The sequence below is a fragment of the Lycium barbarum genome, chromosome 9 (assembly GCF_019175385.1).
Source record: "Lycium barbarum isolate Lr01 chromosome 9, ASM1917538v2, whole genome shotgun sequence".
Classification (NCBI taxonomy): Eukaryota; Viridiplantae; Streptophyta; class Magnoliopsida; order Solanales; family Solanaceae; genus Lycium; species Lycium barbarum.
Genome location: NC_083345.1, coordinates 118,365,715 through 118,388,167, shown reverse-complemented (window position 1 = coordinate 118,388,167; position 22,453 = coordinate 118,365,715). Strand labels below are relative to the sequence as shown.

Here is a 22,453-nt window from a genome sequence, read left to right as displayed (position 1 = left end):
AAATGTTTCCAAATATTTTGACCAACTAAACATGGGAAAATTGAAAAATATTTTCCAGAAAATATTTTCATCCATACTAAACACACCCTAAGAGCAAACAAGAAGTCACCCAATTCACATTTTAATGCAATTTAAACAATGTGTTGGCTGTAATTCAAGGATGCTCATTTCTGCTACCTAAAGTGGTCTACTTCTAGTTTTGTACTAGTTGTTTTTGCACCCCTTAATCTTGCTAACTCTCATGAGTGATATTTTAGATTTTCAAAGTATATGTCACTAGAATAAAACTGATTCTTGATTGAAAATTTGAACTGCATCCCCACACACATTTTGCAAGATTACAAAACCATAAATTGAATAATTACTTATAGCAAGCTAGTTGTGTTTTGTAATTTTGGGAAGGATAGCATAATATCAAGGGGTATTTGAAAATGCATTCTAGATTTTTGTAGTTTCCTAAAAATATTTCATGCTTGGGCAAAAAGTTTTTTTTTTTATTATTTGAGTAGAATTTTCAACTTCACAAGCATAATGGAGTAATCAAAATAGAAAGCTTCATAATAAATTGTGGTAAAATATTGTTGTTTACCTTAGAACTCAAGTATATGTACTTCATTGCTATAGTATGCAAGTACTCTCATTCATACTTTTTGTTTTGTCTCTTTCTTTTTGGATACCAAATTCTAAGCATAAAATCTTGCAACAGATAAAGAAATATCTGATGTTGAAGAGAGCAAAGAAGATAGAATCAGTGCTCTACCAAGAGACATTATACTTTATATCCTTATGCGATTCCCTACGGAAGATGTAGCAAAAACTAGTATTTTGTCCAAAAATTGGAGATATATTTGGACAATGCTTCCGAATTTGGTGCTGGATAGCTGGTTTTGGGATAAATTGGCAGTAGAATCTCCATCTATCTTCAAACAAACAGTACATGACATTCTCTTGGTGCATATTGGAGACATTGTGAGGTTTTATCTTCACATTCCAACAACACCTTTGCCTTCACATGCTGATATAGATAGATGGATGCTTCATGTCACCAGAAATGGTGTGGAATTCCTATACCTTAACATGCCGCGTAATACTACTTATAAAGTGCCTTCTTCTCTATTTAATTGTCGAACCCTGACACATTTGGAACTCTGCAACTGTGTCTTCAAACCACCAAATTCTTTTCTTGGCTTTCATAATCTTACAATCCCCTATCTGGAAGATGTAACCATTGTGCCAATAACTTAAAAGGTCACTCAACTCTAGCAAATTCACTACCAAAATCACTTATGTTTATTTCATATCAATAAACTCACTCAAGTTAGAGTAATATATCAACAAAGTCATTATAGCCAAAAAGCTAAATGAATAATTACATAAACCTCCACCGAAGTTTCATTTTGTTTAATTTAACTCCTTTGTAGCTATGCTTATCTCTCTTATTTTATTTTTCTTGTAATATTTTTTTAACCTAATCATTATTAATATAAAAATATATAATCTAACTAAATTGTCCTTTATGACATATTCTTTTGTTTAATTATTTTTGTAAATATTTTTTGAAGAAAAAGTTAGTTTCAACTCCATTATTATTCACGTGACATATGTAGCTAAAAAAAAAAAATCCTTAAAATATCTTAGATTTAAAACATGCTTTAACAATTGATTTATTTTTTTAATTTCTAAAATTTGATTCCCAGTTGCAACTGACCTAACATACTTACTTTCTCATATGATTTTTCCTATAGTTCCACAGGTAAAATGATATATCAAATATTACTTAATAAAATTCATTAAATTGAAAGGAATGTTGGAGGAGAAAGAGATAATATATCACATTTCTAAAGATAAAAATAGGCTTTAAGTAAATGTAAATGTATGTATGTAACATTAGTTGTGATGTGTTTCTTCTTTACGTATTTGCATTTTTAATAATAAAAAAAATCATTTTTAATGCTTAAAAGTTCAAATCCTTTTTTTTTTTTATCAATTAGACAAATGCAAGCAATTTTATTTTTGGCATATAAAAAGTGTGTGTAAAACTTAACAACTGATGCCACAAAAGGCCAGTTCCAGAACAATATATAAAATTTATCATTTAATTTAGTTATGTTAAATGAAATAAGGGAGGTGAACGTAATATTCCAAACCTCAAGGGAAGTTTGTGTGATAAAGACATACCTGGAGGAAGATCACTGAAATCATCCCTCAACAATAATTGGGTTAGAAAATTAATATTAAAAAAAAAAAAAGAGGTAAGCATAGACACAACGAAGGTAAGTTAAGCAAGATCAAAGTTGAGGGGAGGTTTATGTAATTATTTATTTAGCTTTTTGACTATAATAACTTTGTTGATATACTACTCTAACTTGAGTGACTTTATTGATATGAAACAAACATAAGTGACTTTGGTAGGTAGTAAATTTGCTAAAGTTGAATGACCTTTTAAGTTATTTACTCCAGAATTTTGTGTTATCGATGTCCCCCATCTTTTCGTTTTGGAATTAAATAGTTGGGCTGGCACTCAATACTTGAAGATTGTTTCACCAAAGTTGGAGACGTTGGTTTTTCGTAACAGTCACTATCTCGTGCTGAATTGCTTTATGAACTGCAAAATATTGAGAACGTTACAACTTACATTTAGCAAAGAGGTATCTAATCTGGAACATGATGAAAGATCAACTGTCGAAAAGCTTCTTTTTAGCTTGGCACCAACCACTGAGATACTTTATTTGGATTCAGTTGGGATACTTTCGTTTTTACTTGAGGTAGGAAACAGACACGACTTTTTACTTGGATATGCTATAGGGATCATGTCAATGTAATTCTTATTTTTGTATTTGCTCCATAGCTTTTGAATGCAGACACATTTCCTATGGGGCCTCCTTAACTGCTTGTGGTGTCTATCATTATTGGTAGACATTGGTAAATTGAGTGAGACTTCTCGTGCTCTACAGTTAATTAAGAGTGCCCCCAATTTGAGTAAACTTGAGATTTTGGTAAGTATTGGAAAACTATGTGGTCATACACTAGATATATGTATAATCTAGGTTTTTTTTACTTCATATGTGTTAACTTAGAAGCTAAAATGACTTGATATTTCTTTGTACCATTAGCTCGACGGTACCAATATAAATGATGAAGAAGCTGTTTCGAAATATCTGAAATCACTAGCCTGCTTGGACCGACCACTCAACAAGCTCAAACACGTGGTCATACATTGGTTTGAAGGTGCAAAAACCGAACTGCTTTTCATAAAGTTATTGTTTGCTCGCACTCCATCTTTGGAAAGGATGAGCATTAGGCAGGGGAGAGAATTTGGTTCCAGGGAAGAAAATAACATTTTCACAGAGTTGATATGTTTTCCCAAAGCATCTCCCAAGGCTGAGCTTTATCTTGAATTGTACCGCACCCGTATATACAAGAAATTGTAAAAAAGATCAGGTTATACAATTCAGGTTAGCATCTCTACTATTTTTGCTGTTTATTGTTTTGAGTTTTTCCTTTTTAGCTTTTCAGTGAATTTGATTCCTGTTTCTTTGTCGATTTTTCTTGCTTTTTATTTTTTCTCTTCTTGCCAAAATAGTACTAGTACTAATGAATCATTGTGTAATATGGAATATGTGAGTTTGTATATAGAACTATTGTTGGAAGTTAAAAAGATTCAGGTGCTTTGAATGAGGTGGGTATATTATTTTGGCTGCTGTTACATGAAACTTGAGTTTGTTTCACTTAAAACTTTTTTCTGCATGCAAGATTTTGTTAGACAAGAATTGGTATTGTTATTTATTTAGGTAAAACTAATTTGTGTATATATTTCTAGAAAGAAATAGGTTTTTCATTGAACTCTTCTAGGTTATCTATTTTCGAAGCTCGAGTTTGGTTGAAAATTAATTTTGGATTACATGTGACATATGAATCTCATTTATAGTTGGAAATGTGGTTGTTCACTTGAACTTCTGAATGCACTTCCTAATGCGGTGAGACCATAAATAGTGTTCTGAAAAGGTATGTCAGTTACAAGCATAATCTGCAGAAATCTTTTGAACATTTTGTTAGACCAGTTGATAAATCCATGCAAAAATAAAGAGAAGCTGATCAATACTTCTAGATTGAGTTCCCTACTAACATGACAAGATTAGGGAGATGTTGCAAGATTCAAACAGGGTATTATGGCAGGTGTATTGATGGTGGTAAGTGAAACGTGGAACAAAAGTGAAAGAAAGTATAAATAATACTGAATGTATATATGGTGTCAAGGTGTGTGCAAGCTGGCCAGCGCACCATGGCTATAAAAAAAGTATAATATGGAATGTGAGGACTGAGTAGTAGTACCAATGCCAAGAGTAGCAGAGAGAGGAGTCACCATAGCTATGAAGGTACGTGTGAAGTGTGTCATCTAAAAGCTTAAGCTGTTAGCGAGAGCACACGTGAAAATTCTTTCTGATAATGTGTAGCGATATGCTCTGATATCATGTTGAAGTGTGTGACCATCTCATCTAAAAGCTTAAGTTGTTAGAGAGAGCACAATTTTATTTAATTAATTATATTCTCAACAGTACAAATGGATGGTGAAAATAGAAAAAGCTTGGTGATTAATAAATTAGTTTCTTGACCTATAGTCTTTTGAGCTATTTTTCAGAAGTAATGAATGTTCGATTACGACTTTCTCATTTAAGTTTCAGATAATGTACTTGAAGCTAATATTTTAGGGGAAAATGATTTAAAAGAAATCTTTGGATGCTTCCTCACAACTCATAGTTCTGGCCAGATAAAATGCTATGCTGTTATTCCAGGCTTCCTCTCAGCACTATAAAATGAATAGATGTTATTTTTTTGTGCATTTGTTTTCGCAGCTATGTTTTTTCACTTTCCTAAAGACCGATGCCAGTTTTCTGTTTTTTGTCTCGGTGGAAAAAGGTATTGATTAAAATCAGGTATTACAAGGGAAAATAGCAGCTGGTAGTCAAGAAGCGTGTTACATCTAACTGGTTTGTTTGAAGCATTTTGCTTGTTTACACTTCCATCTTATGTAGTTGACTTATTTTGCCTCTTCAGACTTCCCTCTTCTTATAGACACACTCACAGATAAAAGTGCTTACGAGTCGAGTTATGCCCAGTTGGTTTACAATGTCTTAGAAAAGAAGACACCATGTACTAGGTATTTCTTCTCATCTGTGCAAGCCTTGGTGAATAAAATTACCCGGTACTTGTGCTAGCGGAAGGTAGAAAGTACCCCGTGGAATGAGTCGAGGTGCACGCAAGTTGGCCTGGAAGTTGTCTGGCAGCTATGTTGCTCGGACTCTTCAAATATGTCACTGGGTACGTGTCAGATCTTCCAAAATTAGTGCATTTTCAGAGGATCCAACATAGGTGCGGCAACATTTTTGAATAGTCCGAGTAGCATAGTCTGGGAGTAGTTCATAACACTCTGAACTAATTACTCATCTGGAATGGAGAGAAAAGATATGAGATCATTTACAATATGACATTTATGCTTTGCTTTCTTTCTGGTGGAGAGCTTTATCTTTTGTTTATTTCTTGCTATTCTATAGAAATTTATAAAATAATACTGTAGTTATTTATCTGCTTTTATTAACTCCTATGAATGTTTCATGCTTTCAGCTGGTTTCTCTATCAAGATTGTGCAACTATCAAATGGAGATTGAAAGTACCTTTTTGGAATTGGATTTAGCTGATCAATCTTCACTTAAAGTTGTAACACTGTCCTTGACACATCTAGTAGTGTAAGTGATCAATAGGAACACCCCTAACTTGAGGTGTCTAAGTAAAAGATCGTGTCAACTTTAGGTGTTTCCCGATGGGTTCAGCATTTAGTTTATACTTCACATTACATTATTGGTTTCTTAATATGCGTGTTTTTGGCTAAGGTAACACTTATTATGGACGGAGGGAGTAATAGGCATGAACTACTTTGTATTTTGTTTGTTTTTGTTTTGGGTACAATAGAAGAAGTCGCAAGCTTTTAAAGTTTCTCTTTTCATGTCATGACCATTACTAGTATAAGAAACTGTGTATAAAATATTGATATCAAACTTCAATTATCTACTCAATCCCTTATTAGGTAAGGAGCAGTTACCTTATATCAAACTTTCATCAAACTAAAATTTCTGCAATGTAATAATTGTGCTCCTGGCATAAAATAGTTGACAACTTGACATCAAACAGCGGTTCCTGGATTTGAAACATTTAATATGCTAAATTAAAAAAAGGAAAAAAAGAAAAAAAAGATGCAAGTTGAATTATGAGAACCTAAGGTAGGACTTCTATTTATTTAATCTAAATGCTTACTTGAAAGCAAGTTGATGTTTTAAATCCTCTTCAATTTGTCATGACAATCCACCAATCTTGGAGTAAACAACTTCTACTGTTTATGCTTATTTCCTCCAAAGTACAGTACAATTCATCCTTAATCCATTAGCAATAATTCCCTGTTAATTCACCTTCTTGTTCTGAAGAACTTGAAGCACATTTTGTGCAGTGCAATAAGAAATTGCCTGAACATTTACCATTGGATTCACACCAAGGGCAGTTGGAAAAATTGCAAATGCTGTCTTTGAATAGAAATGTTTCAACCATGTTGAAATGTCCTAAAAATAGGAAAAAAAGTGGCATATAAATTAAAACAAAACTAATAATTTAAATCTTCTCATAAATAATTAAGCTCAATTCTCAAGGTTACACAAATATTTCTTTTTTTAAATACAAAAGTGTCACGACCCAACTAGGGGCCGCGACGGGTACCCGATACTTGTACCGAGCACCCCTTATCTCGTATCGTACTTTTACTACTAGGTGGGCCGTATAGACTATACCGTATCTTTTTTTTTTTTCTGTTGCTTAACGCTAACATTAATGGCATAATTGTAGACATGGACTTATAAACTTTGCTAGCACATTATACAACGACGAGGACCACAAAAGTACAAAACATCTGACTGTACATATCTGTCTACGAGCCTCTAAACAAAGTACATCTACATATACAAGAAGGACCGGTTCTACCGTGCCCGAATATGTACACAAAAGTAGTACCAAGAAACTGAGGCTCCGGAACAACTGGAGCGCTGCCACAGTACTGCTGATGGAGCTTCTAAGAGTCAAATCTGTCTACCTGTTGACCTGCGCGGCATGAAACGCAGCGTCCACAAGAAAGGACGTCAGTACGAGTAATGTACCGAGTATGTAAGGCATGAATAATAACATAAAAGAGATATAGCGCATGTCATGAAGTAGAAACACAACCTGTACATATAAGTGCACGTTGGCGGATACCATGCATGCTTAGCGCTGCGGAACGTGCAGCCCGATCCATATGTGCATATACTATAACGTATTGCTGCGGCACGTGCAGCCCGATCCATATACATATAATACTTTGCTTTCTTGGAAAACATTTATTTTCATATATATATAACATAGAACATATCATATTGCCTAGGCGTCGGCTCCGATCCATTTAACCATATATCCCGCGTCCGGGACGATATCATGTACCATACTCCAACTGATCAGGTGGCTATGCGTCTATAGCGCCTTCTCTTTCCCAATCTTCCCCATATACATGTACATATACTTATCGTTCGATAAACGAAACAATTAAGAAAATCCGGGAATAACGGGCCCACCTCGGGTCAAATGAGGTGGCGTACACGATTTACATACGTTACATTTCATGACGTCACTTGTGAGAGTTTTAAGGTAGTCGGGTCCTATTTGTGCAAGTTCTAGATGTTTAGGCAATTTTTCAACATTTCATACAATATTTAATTCAATTCTACTGAATGAAAAAGGGGAAACTTTGGGTGCGAATTTCGGAGAATAGAGTTGTCCCCGAGGCTCGTATCCAACTTATTACGTTTAAGACATGCCATAGAAGGAAGGGTGAATCCTTACATACCTTTTCCGATTCATACACGTCTCCAAAATCAAGTTTCAAGTTCGCCAAAATCTACAATTTGGTCACAATTACCAAATGTTAATTGTAAGGCTTTAAGATTTCAATCTTAACCAATACTTGTCTACAAATATTTGGGCAGCATCTCCCCTATAAATACACCATCCCCAAAATTCAACTTAGCCAATTTTTTTTAATCAACAACAATCCGGGAATTCAACCCGGCCAAACTATCAACACAATGACAACAACCATGACTACAAAACACAATATAACACAACTAGTCTTCTTTCCAACATAATGCAATAGCTTTCGTTCCAACTTCACATTTCCAAACCAATCTCAATATTTTTACATCATTACTAATCAAGATCATTACAATCTAATTCGGAAGCATTTCATATCATTTCTACCAAATATTCACAAGATACACAAAATATACAAACTTTCCACCAAAACCATAATCCATCCAAAACTTCAAATCTTCAATCTACATATTCATAACATATTTCCATCTTCCAATTTCATCAACCATAATCATAATTTGCACCTTAATAATTTCATTTTCATAATTACATAAATCTACCATAAAATCACAAAACTTCTCATAACCACTTAACAACCAATCTTTCATGCCAATATGGACTATTATCCTTCCAAATTCACCAACTAACATAATAATTCACATTTAAAACTCCACTTCTATAATTACATAAAAACTTCATTAAAATCATATAATTTCCTATAACTATTCCCAATAATTTTCCATGCCAACTTGAACCATTTTCTTCCATTTCCAATATAAATTTCACCATAACCACAACTAGAATACAACATAAAATTCAACTCATATTATTTATACAACAATATACATATATGTCCACTTACATATATGCACACCCACTTTGTAAACTTCCATATTTCCATAAATTCTACTCATTTCTACATACTACAACATAAACCAACCTTCATAACATAATAAAAAGGGATTAATTCTTACCTTTTTCTACAATCTTCTTCACTTGACCAAGTTGTCAACTTGAAGAAACAAGTGTTCTTTCTTCCAAAATAATTACACCAAGTTGTAAAGGACCCTTTAATTGGTAGAAAATGATTTTTGAAAAAAATTTTTTTTTTTTTTTTTTTGGTCTAGAGCTTGGCCGAAAATGGCCTTCTTATTCTTGCTCTTCTTTCTCTTGTTTCTCTCTTTCTCTCTTTCTCAATTGTCTTGAAACTTCTAAATGTTTCAAGACAATTTAATGATCCTTTATATTAATTATCACATGGGAAATTTATTAATTTTGTGGGCTTGGGCCATAAGATGGCCGGCCACCCCTCTCCTTTGGGCCTTAATTCGTTTTTTTATTTTTTTGGGCCAACTCGGTTGATCCCGAGTTGGGCCTAGCCCACTGACCTTTCGACCTTAAAACGTCCATATCTCCTTGTACCGATGTCACCTGGGAACCCACGACCTATGGTTGGAAAGATAATTCAATTATCTACAACTTCTATTTCTTGGTATTTTCCAAATTCCAAACTTATAATACCGTTTTTGCCCCTAGAAGTCAGATCACCCGAAAACGTTTTCTTAAAAATATTCGTTTGGAGGACTTCCACTTTGATTTGGCCCAAGGGTCCTTCTTGAGTTGTGTTTAACTTCACATATGTGATTCATATGACTTTTCAGATGTCCCAAAAAAATCTCGATGTGTGGGCCCCACCTCAGCAAATAATCTGACGTTCAAAAATACGGGATATAACAAAAAGAATATATGTTGACATAGAAAAAAAAAATGCATAATTCACTATAAATAAAATTTAATTTATAGACATTGAGAGTGCAAATAAAATTTACATAAACTTTGTTTTGGTAATAAAAGACTTAATTATATAAAATATGCATCATAACAAAATATATGATCACGTTGGACCGAATGAAAATAGGTACTGGAGTCAAGCGTACTGTTATTATAACAAGCTTGTAGAAGTGATAAGCTGGTAGAAATCACGAACCTTGTTATCATCTTTTCCTTTTCTTTTTTTTCTTCTCCTGAAATTCCCCTAAACTCAATTCATCCTCAATCTATTAGCAATAATTTCCCATTAATCCATCTTATTCTTAAGAACTTGAAGTACATTTTGTGCAGTGCAATAAGAAATTGCCTGAACAGTTACCATTGGATTCACACCAAGTGCAGTTGGAAAAACACTTGTATCACCAATAAACAAATCCTCTACTTCCCATGTCTCTCCTTTAGGGTTAACAACTGATATTTTTGGATCCACTCCCATTCTACAACTTCCCATTTGATGTGCTGAACATATAGGTAGTGAGAGATTTTTAAATTCTCTTGAACTTTCTTCTTTCACAAAACTCTCAAATTCATCAAAATTTGCTTCTTTCACCTTCAATTTCCTTCCTGTTCCATGGTGAGTTCCAATTTCTTCTGCTCCAGCAGCTGCCAAGATTCTTAACAGCTTTTCTAGACCGACCTGCAGTGGCGAGGTCAGAAATTTCATTAGGAGTATTCAAGGGTACTTTCTTGGTTTAGTGTACATGTATAAATATAATATTCGACCTATATACACAGTATAATTTTCTCATGAAGGGTGTTCAACTGACCACCCTTCGACATACATAGCTATGTCCCTGCCTGCATGTTAGAAAATTTCAATAGCATAAAACAAAATTAAAGAAAGGCTTTGAGCAGTGAAAATTACTTCTTCTATTTAGGAAAAGGAATTTTTACGATGTATAGCTGGACACTAAAATATCGCCGGAAAATGTATATTTTTTTTTATATATTAATGTACATATACATATAATATACATATTTTATACATAGCTAGTATATATTTTATGCATATGTGGCTGGCCGTTGTAATTATTTGTGAATAGCATCCAATTATGTAACTTTCCCTAAAATACAAACAAACCTTTCAAAATACCACAAAACCTGTCTGTATTGTCACAAATTGTTTCATAGCTACTTCACAGGAAATTTCTGTATTTCAGGAGTAAAAACCAGCCCATTCACACTTTATTTCAGAAACAAACATATACTTTTATTCAATATTTTGAATTTAGATTTAAATTTTAAATAGAACTAAAGATTCCATTATAAAAATAAATCTCTTTTAATACCCCTCTGTCCCACTTTATGTGATTAACTTTTTTTTTTTTTCAAGTCTGTCCCAAAAAGAATGATACATTTCTATATTTTGAAATAATTTAACTTAAAACTTTTCTTTTTACCCTTAATGAAATAATTTACAACAACACAAATATTTATTGCTTGTCTCACATCACAAATTTTAAAAGTCTTCCTTTCTTTCTTAAATTTTGTGTCTAGTCAAATTATATCACATATTGAGACGGAGGGAGTAGTATAGTAATTAGGGGTGTACATGGACCGGGTTGGTTCGGTTTTTTTAAATACCAAACCAAATCAATTGCATCGGGTTTTTTAATTTATACACCAAACCAAACCAATAAAATTCGGGTTTTTCAACCTCGGATTTTCTCGGGTTATTCGGTTTTCTCGGGGTTTTTTTTTTTGGAATAGTCTTGATACAAAATATATAACTTTTACTTCAAATATTTCTTTAGTCCTAGTAAGATACAACTATATAATTAAGGTGTTTCATAAGAAAATAACACAAAATGCGAGAATAGTGATGACATTGTAATAAAATATTCAATAAAAGATAATAAAATCGGTTAAAATAAATATTGCTAATTAATAAGCTATAAAGAAAATGACCATAATCTAAAAGTACTAAGTCATGCTAAAATAAGTACGGCTAATAAATATTAATTACATGACAAGAAAAAAAATTTAAGTTATGTATTTTCACTCTCTAAACCAATTATACAAAACTAAAGAATAGATATCCAACATTATTTTCATTCCTAGTTGTAAATTGAATTTCTTTTGTTAGTATTAGTGTTGAGTTGGTTTTGGTGGACTTTATATGAGTTACTCACATCCATAAGATATAAAACTTATTGACATTCAAAATTCTAAGTTCAAGCTTGAATAATATGATAATAGATAAAAAAACTACGAAAAAATTAAGAAATATTTATAAATTACATTACAAATAAATATTTTTATGTATAAAATATTTTAAAAATTGAATACATGTAATGTCGGGTTAGTTTGGTTCGGTTTGACTTTTTTTTAGCTAAAACCAAATCAAACCAATTATGATCGGGTTTTTTTTTTCAACACCAAACCACTAATCGGTTTTTTTTCTTGGTTTGACTCGATTTATCGGTTTGGTGCGGTTTGTCGGTTTACTTTGTACACCCCTAATAGTAATATATACACACACTTGCTCGTAAGGCATGCTGAGTTAATACTCTTGTTGGACTTCATTAATAAGGCCCAATATCTTTTGCGACCCCCTTTCCCCAATTTTCACAAATGGCCTTTTGGAGCGACTCTTTAACGAGGGACAAAAGTTAAAGAGTGCCTAAAAAAAGGTTATGTGGTGCAAATAATCCTTTTGTCCATGGATATGGGGTATACGTCGTATATCCCACTTCTTAGCTCAAATATTGCAAAGTAAAATTAATCATACCTTTAGATTTTCCTCATCAATTTTTTCCATCTTGTATGTTACTGAATATGGTGAAAGTGCTTCTCCTGAGCCCTTATCTCTTGCCAAAGCAAATATATGTGCAGTTCTTGAATATTTGCACATTCTCATCTTGATATCTAGGCCTGAAATCCATGGCATTACCACTGAGAACATGCCAGGGTGCAATGTTGGTGTTTGTATCACCGCACCGTAGCCCGATTCCTCGAAATTCGCGACGACTTTAGACATTGCGGACATTATTCCTCCTTCGTAACTCTTCTTCTCTGCCTCTGGCCATACTTTAAGATTTTTTACGCTGTCAGTGTCTTTATCTGGAAAGTGTCCCCACGCCAAAACAACCGGATGGATGTGTAAGTTTTTGCCAATATTCGGATTTCTTAAACCACTTCTCTTGAGCAATGAAGGGGTGCTTAGCGCACCACAAGCTACAATTGTGACTTTGGATTTCACCATGAAAATTTCTTTCACCCCTTCATGTTGAAATTCACAAGCAACTCCAAGAGCTTTACTTCTAGAGTTATAATTTTGTTGTTCATGGATTACTTGTAGAGCCTCACATTCTTGAATTATTGCACCATTGCCTGATTTCACTAAATCCAATAGCCATGTCTCATTTGTGCCTTTTTTCCTCCCATCTTTACATCCCATGCTGCACCATCCACAATAATGATCTGAGGGTGCATTTCTTGGTATATTTTCCACAGGGTACCCTAATTCTTCACACCCTTTTCTCAAAATCATGTTTTGAAAACTTTCCTCATCAACCTCATTTTGAACTCCCATTTTCTCACGAACAATTTTCAATGCCTCCTTGTAGGATTCGCTTTGGAACATTTCCAGTTCATAGATGTTGCACCAATCTTTTAGAACGTGTGATGGAGTGTCAATTGAAGCTGACCAATTTATCGTCGAGCCACCACCAACCGTGGACCCCGCTAGGAGAAAAAAATCCATGTCATTGGTCATTATTAGTCCATTTCCAAGGTACATTTGATCCATCGAAGGACCTTCAAGAAGGGAAAGATTTGTTCTAGCAATATAACTTCCTTTTTCCAAGACTAGAACTTTGTGTCCAGCTTTTGCAAGAACACCAGCTATAACTCCACCACCAGAGCCCGAACCAACTACCACTGCATCACATTCAATGATGAAAGAAGGACAACTTGATGATGAGCTTCTCTTTGTTAGATTTGGTCTTGAGACTGAAACCCCTAGGTTTTGGAGCTTGTTGAATAGGAATTTTTGTGGTTGTTTTAGAGTAATGATCCCTTTGTAAAGTGGTCCATATAGCTGTTCTTCTTCTTTGTCTGAAAATTCTCCATGTTTGTTCGTTTTTTCTTGTTCTTGCTTCTTGAATTCTGGATCTTGTCCACAGTAGCCAAGTGCTTTCCATGATGGGTTCTGGTTTTTGTCATTCACCTTCAAAAGTCACCAAGAGAGGATAAGACAGAAATGAGTTTAACTACTGCAAATTAAACTGACAAATTTTTAAACTATCAGGTCATCTAAGATAACTCTATGTAACTGTTCAAAGAACATAGAATTAGTAAAATGAGAATTAAGACAAAATACCTACTACGACAAATAACTGATACTCCTTTAGTTTTAATTTTTGTTATACTTTTTGCTTTTCGAGAATCAAAGTACGTAATTTTGATTGCAGTTTATAGTACATTTCGAATAGTATTTGAATATATAAATGTTAATTTTAAAATATTGAGTTGATCTAATTCAAGTTAATTCACATGATTAGTCAAACTGACTCTCGATGAAAGTGTCACTTAAATTGGAACTGAGAGAATTGTATAAAAGAATATTTTACACTGTCATGGCTGTCAATAGGTTACTCCATCTGTTCCTAAATTGAACTAAAACCCGACCCACAAATTTGTGTTGGTTTAATTAAACGACGTGGACCTCTAATTAGATGTCAAGTGTCATATCTGGTATTGTAAAACTGACGTTAATGAAAAATGTCGTGAATGAGCCATATTGGTAACGACGATGGCATAAATGAAACAAACTATTGACGAATGACATAAATTAGCCATTTTTTATAGTTCGATGGCATATTTGAGCCTTTTCGGTAAAACCTATAGTAGGACGGGACGGGACATTTTAAGAGGTCGTTTGATATCCAGACAAAATTATCCCAGGATTATAGTTCTGACAATAATTTATTCTATTTGGGAGGTGGTATAAAATATTTCCAAGTTTGATGGGATAAGGTATAAATCTCATGATAAATTTATATCTTCTATCAAATATAGTATAAAGTTATTCCTAAACGGGCAATTTTCACAATTGCCCTTATTCGAGGGTGGTCTTTAATTTTTGTCATTTGCCTAATACCCCAAGGTTCTAGGTTCGAATCTTGGCTTAGTAAAAAAATAATTCACAACAAAATTAGGCCTATTCGGGCAAAAGTTGGGCCTTAAGGCAGATTAAGGCAAACTTCTGCCTTAAGGCCTAACTTTTGCCCGAATAGACCTAATTTTGGGCAAATGTTAGGCCTTAAGGCAGAGGTTTCGTGAAAGCCTTGCCTTGCAAAATCTTTTTTTTTTAAACTGAGCGGGGGTTCGAACCCAGAACATCAGGATATTTTCGGCCACTTTTTTAAGCGAAGGACAAAAATTAAAGACCAGCAATTTGAGGGGCAAAAATTAAAGACTAGTGCGTTTGAAGGGCAATCCACACGCAAAAAAAAAAAAATGATCCTAAACTTAATTCTAAAATATCTCACCTTATCCCGCGTACCAAATGACCCGTAAAGATATTATACTTTGTCAAAACTAAGCCATATATACCTCCCACCAATGCGGGTGGTAGAGGCCTCCATGCAAATGAAAGGATAATAGGAGTAGTTGATCATATAATAGCACTTGCTTAATTAAGCTACATTATTTTGGTAACGTTATATAAATTTTATTATAACTTTCAAAACAAAAGCCGATCCAGAATTTAAATTTTATTTGGTCAAACTATCGTGTGAGAAAAAAAGCATGGATGGTTTAACGAAATCAACTTATTTTGAAAAATTAAGTCTTATTAATTTGGGAGAGTATATATTAATTTGTGTTTGGCTAACTTATTTTGAGAAGTGTTTTTATTAATAGTTTGTGTCTAATCAAGATATTTAAAAGAGGTTATTGTAAGTACCAATTTGGTAAAGATAAATTTTTGATGCGGGAAATTTGCTTTTTCAGTTCTACTTAAAAGCTGAAAATAATTTTTGCTACCCAAAAATATTTTTTTGGAAAATGACCTAATAATACTACTTAAGAATCTATATTACAAAACATAAGGATACTTTTCCTTATTTACAAAACATACCAACAAAATTACAAAGTATACCAAATTTGGGCTTAATAGGATACCCACAATTTTGGGTTCTTTTTTAAGGAAGAGAATCTGATTTTTAAATGTGGGTTTAATTTTAGGATAGTTACCGGTCAGCTTCTTCTTATTTTCAAAAAGATGTCTCTCTCTCCCTCAACAACTGTTGATAGACACTATTTTCAGACCTAAAATTCATCTTCTCTCTTAATATGATACGATTTCAACTTTATCGACGAACAATTCTCCACCATTAACGTATAGGCGTATACGTTTTTTTCCCTTATTAATACTCATATATCCCCTTTGCTATTATATAATTAATCTCCCTTCTTTTTGGAATTATCCAATAAAAAATGGTGGCAGGGCCATACAGGAGAGATTATTCTAATCTTCTAATGGTCTCAATTGATGAAGATGGAGGCATGTCACTGTTTAATTTCACTCGATCTCCCATCGTTACAAAAATTTATACGCTTTGACAAGATTTTATAAAATTTATATACCTTATCATAATCAAAATATACATACAACTTTTATACATATTTCATACATAAAAACTGTAATGAATTTATACAGTTATACATATTGCATACTAAATTTGTACATATTTGTTTTCTGGTGTATGAACTTTGTATGGAATCTGATTTGTATCAATTACAAAAATTATAACGAACTTTGTATGGAATCTGATTCATATCGAGAAATTGACTTTGTATGAATTTTGAATGAGAGAATAAGCAATTAGAATGGACTTTTCGAGCAAAAGTTGGAGAAAATTAGGGAATATATCTCTTTATTTTGAATGGGGAGAGAAAAGTGGATAAAATAAGGGAGCAAAAGTTGGAGAAAATCATGGAACAATATCTCTTCATTTTGAATGGGTAGAGAAAAGTGGATAAATAAGGGAAGCAGTTTCCTTACGTTATTTACTATGTTTTATTTGTTTCTTTTTAATTTACGTGATTTGTATAGATTTTGTAAGAAATCTATTGATATATTTTGTAAACTGAGGAGCATCGTCATGTTCTGTAATATACCCTCTTACTATGTACATATACGTATTTTGCCCTTTTCTTAATGTATATACTTATTTAAATAGATTATTTAACATATATATAATATTTGAGCCAAAATTATGAGTTTGCCTAATCCCTAATTTCTACTGTGCAGTTACGGAACACTAGAAGAAACTAGGTGATACATAAACAACGTGGCACTTATAATCCAATCACTTATTTATCCTATTTAATTACAAATTAAAGTCTCTAACTTCTTATCTAGTTTAGATAAGTAATTAAATCCAAAAGATGCGTACCAATGAAGAAAGACCGGAGAAATAAGGCAAAATGAAAAATTTCCATAAAGACAAAGAAATGGGCAAACGAGAAAGAAAAGGGAAAAAATATATTATGTGATGAGTAAATGCAATTTGAAACCACCTTCAAAGTGGTTGGAGCAATTAAAGAGGGTTGATTTACATTTATTCAGAGGGTCAATTTAACTTTGTATATATATACTGGTAATGTAATTTATTTATTTTTAATTAGCCTACTATAGCCAATAATTAACATGCTCTATTATTTAAGTTTATAATCCTAACTTTTATGGACGGTTATATGTATTTATCTTTTAGGTGTCCAAATAATATTGATCCATTCTTTGACACTGTATATTGATCCATTCTTTGACACTGTCATTATATAGTAGTTAAACTTTTATTAAAAAGAACTTTTAAACTATCAGGTCACATAAAACATAACTACATATGACCATCTATACAAAAGAATCCTTTCACTATCATGCTTTCAATGCAAATAACCTAAATCATATTAAAATTAGATTTTGAAGAATAAAACGAATGGAATATTAAAATAATTCAATATACCTGAGTGAAGAATACAAAGAGAGTTAGAACTTTCATGGCAACATAGAAAACCTTGATGAGTTTGAAGTTGCTGCATGACCATGATTGAACTATTTCTTCTCTCTTATTTGGTGAGACCTTAGAGAAGTTTTGCAAGTATGGGAATTGGCTCGACAAGCTTGCCTTACCACAAAGTATGAAAGTTCCTATCCTTGTTGATAGAAGCCATAGAGCTAATTTGCCCAACTTTAGCGTTGGATGTTGAATTTTTTCACTTATCATCCATGCTACCTACAAAAAAAATAAAAAATAATGTTAAAAGATTTAATAGGAGAACTAGAAACAAATATAAAATTATTTAACTAATAAAAGATGATAATAAGGGGATTCAAAAAAATAAAAGGATGTCATGCTGGGGATTAAAGCAATTCTTGTGTCACTTAATATGCACGTGCGCACATATATATTGAGGTTGTTTTAATTATCGTAGTTGATCAGTATAATTTTTCGACGAAGAAGATTTAATTGAACCCCTTTCGGATCATGTAGCAGCTTTAATTTGTCCCTAGTTGGAAAGGGAATAATATTGAGTTGAATTTGTTTTTACCGATTCGTGTGGCGAATAATTTCGTTATTTTATGAATATATTGTATTAAAAAGGGTGGTCAAAAGTCCACTTAAAAAATATCCAGGGAACTATTATTTCGCTCGCAAAGTTTGAGTGTGTAACTAAAAATCCCTTTATAGTTCAAGGGTGTTCTTATGCCTTTTGCCCCCAACAAAAAATGAAACGATATGAGGGTTATAATTTTTTTTTCCCTACCCCTTAATTTTCCCAAGGCAAAAAAACATGAAAAAAATAAATAGGGAAATTTGTGAACTCTTACATGTTGAAGGGTTCCATTCATGGAGGCAGAAGTGTGAAGGAATTTGATGACAGAATCATCCATATCCTCTTGATGAAGAGAATTAGCATCAATGGATGGCAAGAAAGTGTCACAAATAGCATTAAGTGAATGCATTTGACTAAAAGAAAGTGTGCCCAATGGAACATTTTTTGGAGCATCCCTCCCTTTCTCCATATTCCCATTTGAGAAAGTATTGCCACCATTTTGATCAGCCATTTTTCTGATGATAGATATTCTGAAGTTTTATCTTTTTCTTCTTTTTATTCGAGAAACCAACGTGAATTTAGATATTTGTTGAATGAAAAGGAGTATACCTGACCCCATAGATAGGGAGTGGATGTTATTTCTTGCTCTAGAATCTAGATAATATCTATCCTAGTGGCCCAATCAGAAGTTGGCTTCTCAAAGTAGTACAAGTAATTATCTTAAGAAATTTCATTCTTCGACACCTTACTATATATGCCCGTGCGCCCAACACTTTGGATTATAGTGTATCTATGTGTATATGGTTGTGTTCGGGTAGTGATAATATACATATTTTATATTGCTAATAAACATACATAAGTTTGCACTATTTTTAATATATATATATATATATAGTATGTTCAAAATACGATTAATATAACATTGTAGTTTGTGCTCCGTATCCAAAACTTTATTATATTAGTGTTTGCTACGAATACAATTTTTGCAAAAATTTATTAATACTTTTTAAAAGAGAAGACTTGTTTAAAAGGAAACTATTTTCCTCTCTTTGAGACAAAACAATAGCAATATTTAAGCATCGGTTGATGCTTTGAATTTTAATTCGATTAATTTAAAGGTGTAAAATATTCTATTGTTAATGTATGTAGATTAGACCTAAATAATACTTATTATTTTTTTTATCAAATTTTGATTTGGATAATTCAAATTCAAATTATTAAATTAATTTTACATGTTTAAAACGAAACAAAGTAGAAATTTGATTTTCTATTTAAACGAAGAACTACTATTTTTTAATTTTTGGTCTTGGTTTAGCTCATTTTACTTATCATGTTGTCTTTTGCACGTTTTTTTAAGAAAACGTCAATTAGAATTATAATTTGACTAATTTACCTTATTTATTATTTGAGCTTCATTTAATATTATTTTTTCTTTTACGACATTAATCTCTTTTCACATTTATTAGAGTAAGAATAAAAATGAAAAAGTAATTAAATTCTATCTTATTTTAAAATATAAATATTTTAAGTATATTTATTTTTGTAAACATAACAAATAAATGACATGGCGAAATAGCAAATACAACAGTTAAATATCTAGATTAGATCTGAGGCTAATATAAGAAAACAAAGGAAATTGTATGGTTTGACTACTTAACCTTTTGAAGAAAAACAATAATATGGGGTTCACATTTTTTGCTGTACAATAATTTCATTTGCTCCCACTAATGGGTTGAAACGCATGTGACAATGAATCCACCATTATTGACTTAATGGGAATACTTTAGGAATTATATGAATATTATTTGATTTTTTAATATGGGGTGCACGTTTTTTTTTTTTTTTTTTATATTGCTTGATATTTTTAATATGGGGTCCACTTTTTTTTTTGTGTGTTTGTTTACATGAGTTAGGTGGTGGTGTCCACTTTTTTATTTTTTTTTATTTTTAATATTGCTTGAATTTTTTTAGTATGGGGTTCACTTTTTTTTTTTTTACATGAGTTGGAGGTCGACGACGAAACCAACCCCAACTCGTGCTTCTAATATAGTAAAAAAAATCGGTTTACCCTAGTTGTATACATGCTAAAATATAGCCTGACACGTGGCAAAATAGTATTGGAACACTTGGCAGGAGAAGATGTAACAATATCATTTAATTGAGATGAAGAACTCCGATGGTGATCGAAGTTAACATATCAAAAGCAGTGGCACCAGGTCATTAATGAAAGAGCAACATTGCATGACCAGCTGTGTACGGAGCAGACGTTACGATTCAACATTTAACCATAATTATTAGCCTTTATTGCTACAAATCAAAATGTAATTTTTACTATAAAAAGAAGATGAATAATCCTGAAAAGGGATCATCGAATACAATAGTCTACACTTTACTTTTCCAAGCTCTAGCTACAAAAATTTACTTTCTTTAGTCGTTCTTTTTGCTCTGAAATACTGTTGTAGCTTTAATATCGCCACACCGGATAAAGCTCATCAAAATATTTTACTCTGAGGATAAATCAAGCCCAGGCTTAATCACTCAATTATTATCTATTTCAGTCATTTTATTTGCTTAACATAACGTCCATTCCTATTATTTATTTATTTATTTATTTCATCTTTGATTACAAAACACATCACGTATCCTTTAAACCCCTAAATAAATTTAATTTTCCCTCTATTTTTAGGTTAAACATTTTGGCGCCTACCGTGGGGCTAAGGATAATTTTGATTTTGTTTTGTTGCTCTAACCTTTAAACTTAATGTACTTAGTTTTCTGTCACCAGACAAGTCTTGAAAAATGACGAACACTGGAAACCAAGCAGATGGAGTGTTGAACGCTGCAAACACTAAAGGAAGGACTCAAAACACAGAAGTCTATTTAACTAAGAACGAGCAGATGTAGGAGTCACCTTCTGGGTCCAAACACACTGGTGATAAGTTCATTCCAAATGATGATCATGAAGAAGAGGTGGTTGCAAAAGCGGATCCGGTCATGGCTAAAATATTGGAGTTGTTGGAAAAGTAACAGAAAGACATTTCAGATTTGTGGGCAAGAAAAAACAATGCTGGAGGTGGCCAACCCAATACAGATGCGCAACGAGAAGAGGGCAATGGTTCAGCTCGTGACAATGGAGGAGCACCCGAAGTGATGCAGTATCTGGAAGCTCTTTCCAGCCAGCTAGAGAAAAATGAGAAAGAATTAATTAGTCAATTGGATAAAAGCGAAAAGGAATTTAAGGCGTTTAATTCCCGGATAGATCAGATCCCGGGAGCCCCGCCAGTGTCAAAGGGGCCAAATTCAAAAAGATACGTGCAGTTGTCGTACCCACCAAGCGCGGCTCCTAAACTCATTCCAAAAAGATTTAAGATGCCGGACTTACCCAAGTACGATGAAACTACAGGTCCTCAGGAGCACGTGACCTCATATACATGTGTTGTTAAGGGGAACTATATGCAACCGGATGAAATTGAGTCTTTTTGCTCAAGAAATTCGATGAAAGTTTATCCAAAGGAGCAATGACTTGGTATTCATTACTTCCAGAGCATTCTATTCACTCTTTCGAAATGCTTGCGGATGCCTTTATCAAGGCACATGTTGGGGCGAAAAGTGTCAGCAAGGAAGGTGGACATATTCAAAATCGCCCAGGGAGGTGATAAATTGCTCAGAGAATTCGTAATCCGATTTCAGAAAGAGCGAATGATGCTTCCTGCTGTCCCGGATGAATGGGCGGCAGAAACCCTATTAGAATTTCCTGCCACAACTTGGGTAGATGTTCATAATAGGTACGAGTCAAAAATTTGGGTGGAGGATGATCAATTGCATTTGGCAGTTGGTTCAACAAGTCGAAATCAGATTTATGACAGACCAAAAAGAAGCATTGATTCTGTTTCCAGAATTGGAAAGGACAGATATCAACCGTATAGTCAACAGGAAAGGTCCCAGTCTAGACCAGAACGAAGCTGGGGCGGACATTATGAGAGATCGGTTCCAGATAGGAAGGGTGAATCTAGTCAGAACAGACACAGATTGCAGCCTAAGGTGGCAACAGTCGACTCGATCACGAATAAAATCGAGAACTTGAGGCTGTCAGAATATAATTTTAGCATTGATC

The 22,453-nt window shown here is 33.1% G+C and overlaps 1 protein-coding gene and 1 long non-coding RNA gene across 2 annotated transcripts; both read right to left on the bottom strand.

The window, feature by feature from the left end:
• Positions 1–6,681: 6,681 nt before the first annotated feature.
• On the bottom strand, positions 6,682–9,648 carry LOC132612352 (uncharacterized). The gene is made up of 3 exons (XR_009571721.1): positions 8,916–9,648; positions 7,919–7,969; positions 6,682–7,140 (listed from the first exon to the last, which is right to left on the bottom strand). It is a non-coding gene; the product is annotated as an uncharacterized LOC132612352 (long non-coding RNA).
• A 68-nt stretch (positions 9,649–9,716) lies between these two features.
• Positions 9,717–18,957, bottom strand: LOC132609621 (long-chain-alcohol oxidase FAO4A-like). Its single transcript, XM_060323684.1, has 4 exons — positions 18,614–18,957; positions 17,748–18,017; positions 12,503–13,942; positions 9,717–10,408 (listed from the first exon to the last, which is right to left on the bottom strand). The coding sequence occupies exons 1-4, from the start codon at positions 18,848–18,850 to the stop codon at positions 10,019–10,021; spliced, it is 2,337 nt and encodes a 778-aa protein (XP_060179667.1). The 5' UTR covers positions 18,851–18,957; the 3' UTR covers positions 9,717–10,018.
• Positions 18,958–22,453: the final 3,496 nt, after the last annotated feature.

Coding starts and splice junctions, on each gene's coding strand:
- LOC132609621 (XM_060323684.1), bottom strand. CDS start 18,850: ATGGCTGATCAAAATGGTGGCAATACTTTCTCAAATGGGAATATGGAG. Junction 18,018..18,613: donor TGAATGGAACCCTTCAACAT/GTAAGAGTTCAC, acceptor TTTTTTTTGTAG/GTAGCATGGATGATAAGTGA. Junction 10,409..12,502: donor TTGATGAGGAAAATCTAAAG/GTATGATTAATT, acceptor TCGCCACTGCAG/GTCGGTCTAGAAAAGCTGTT.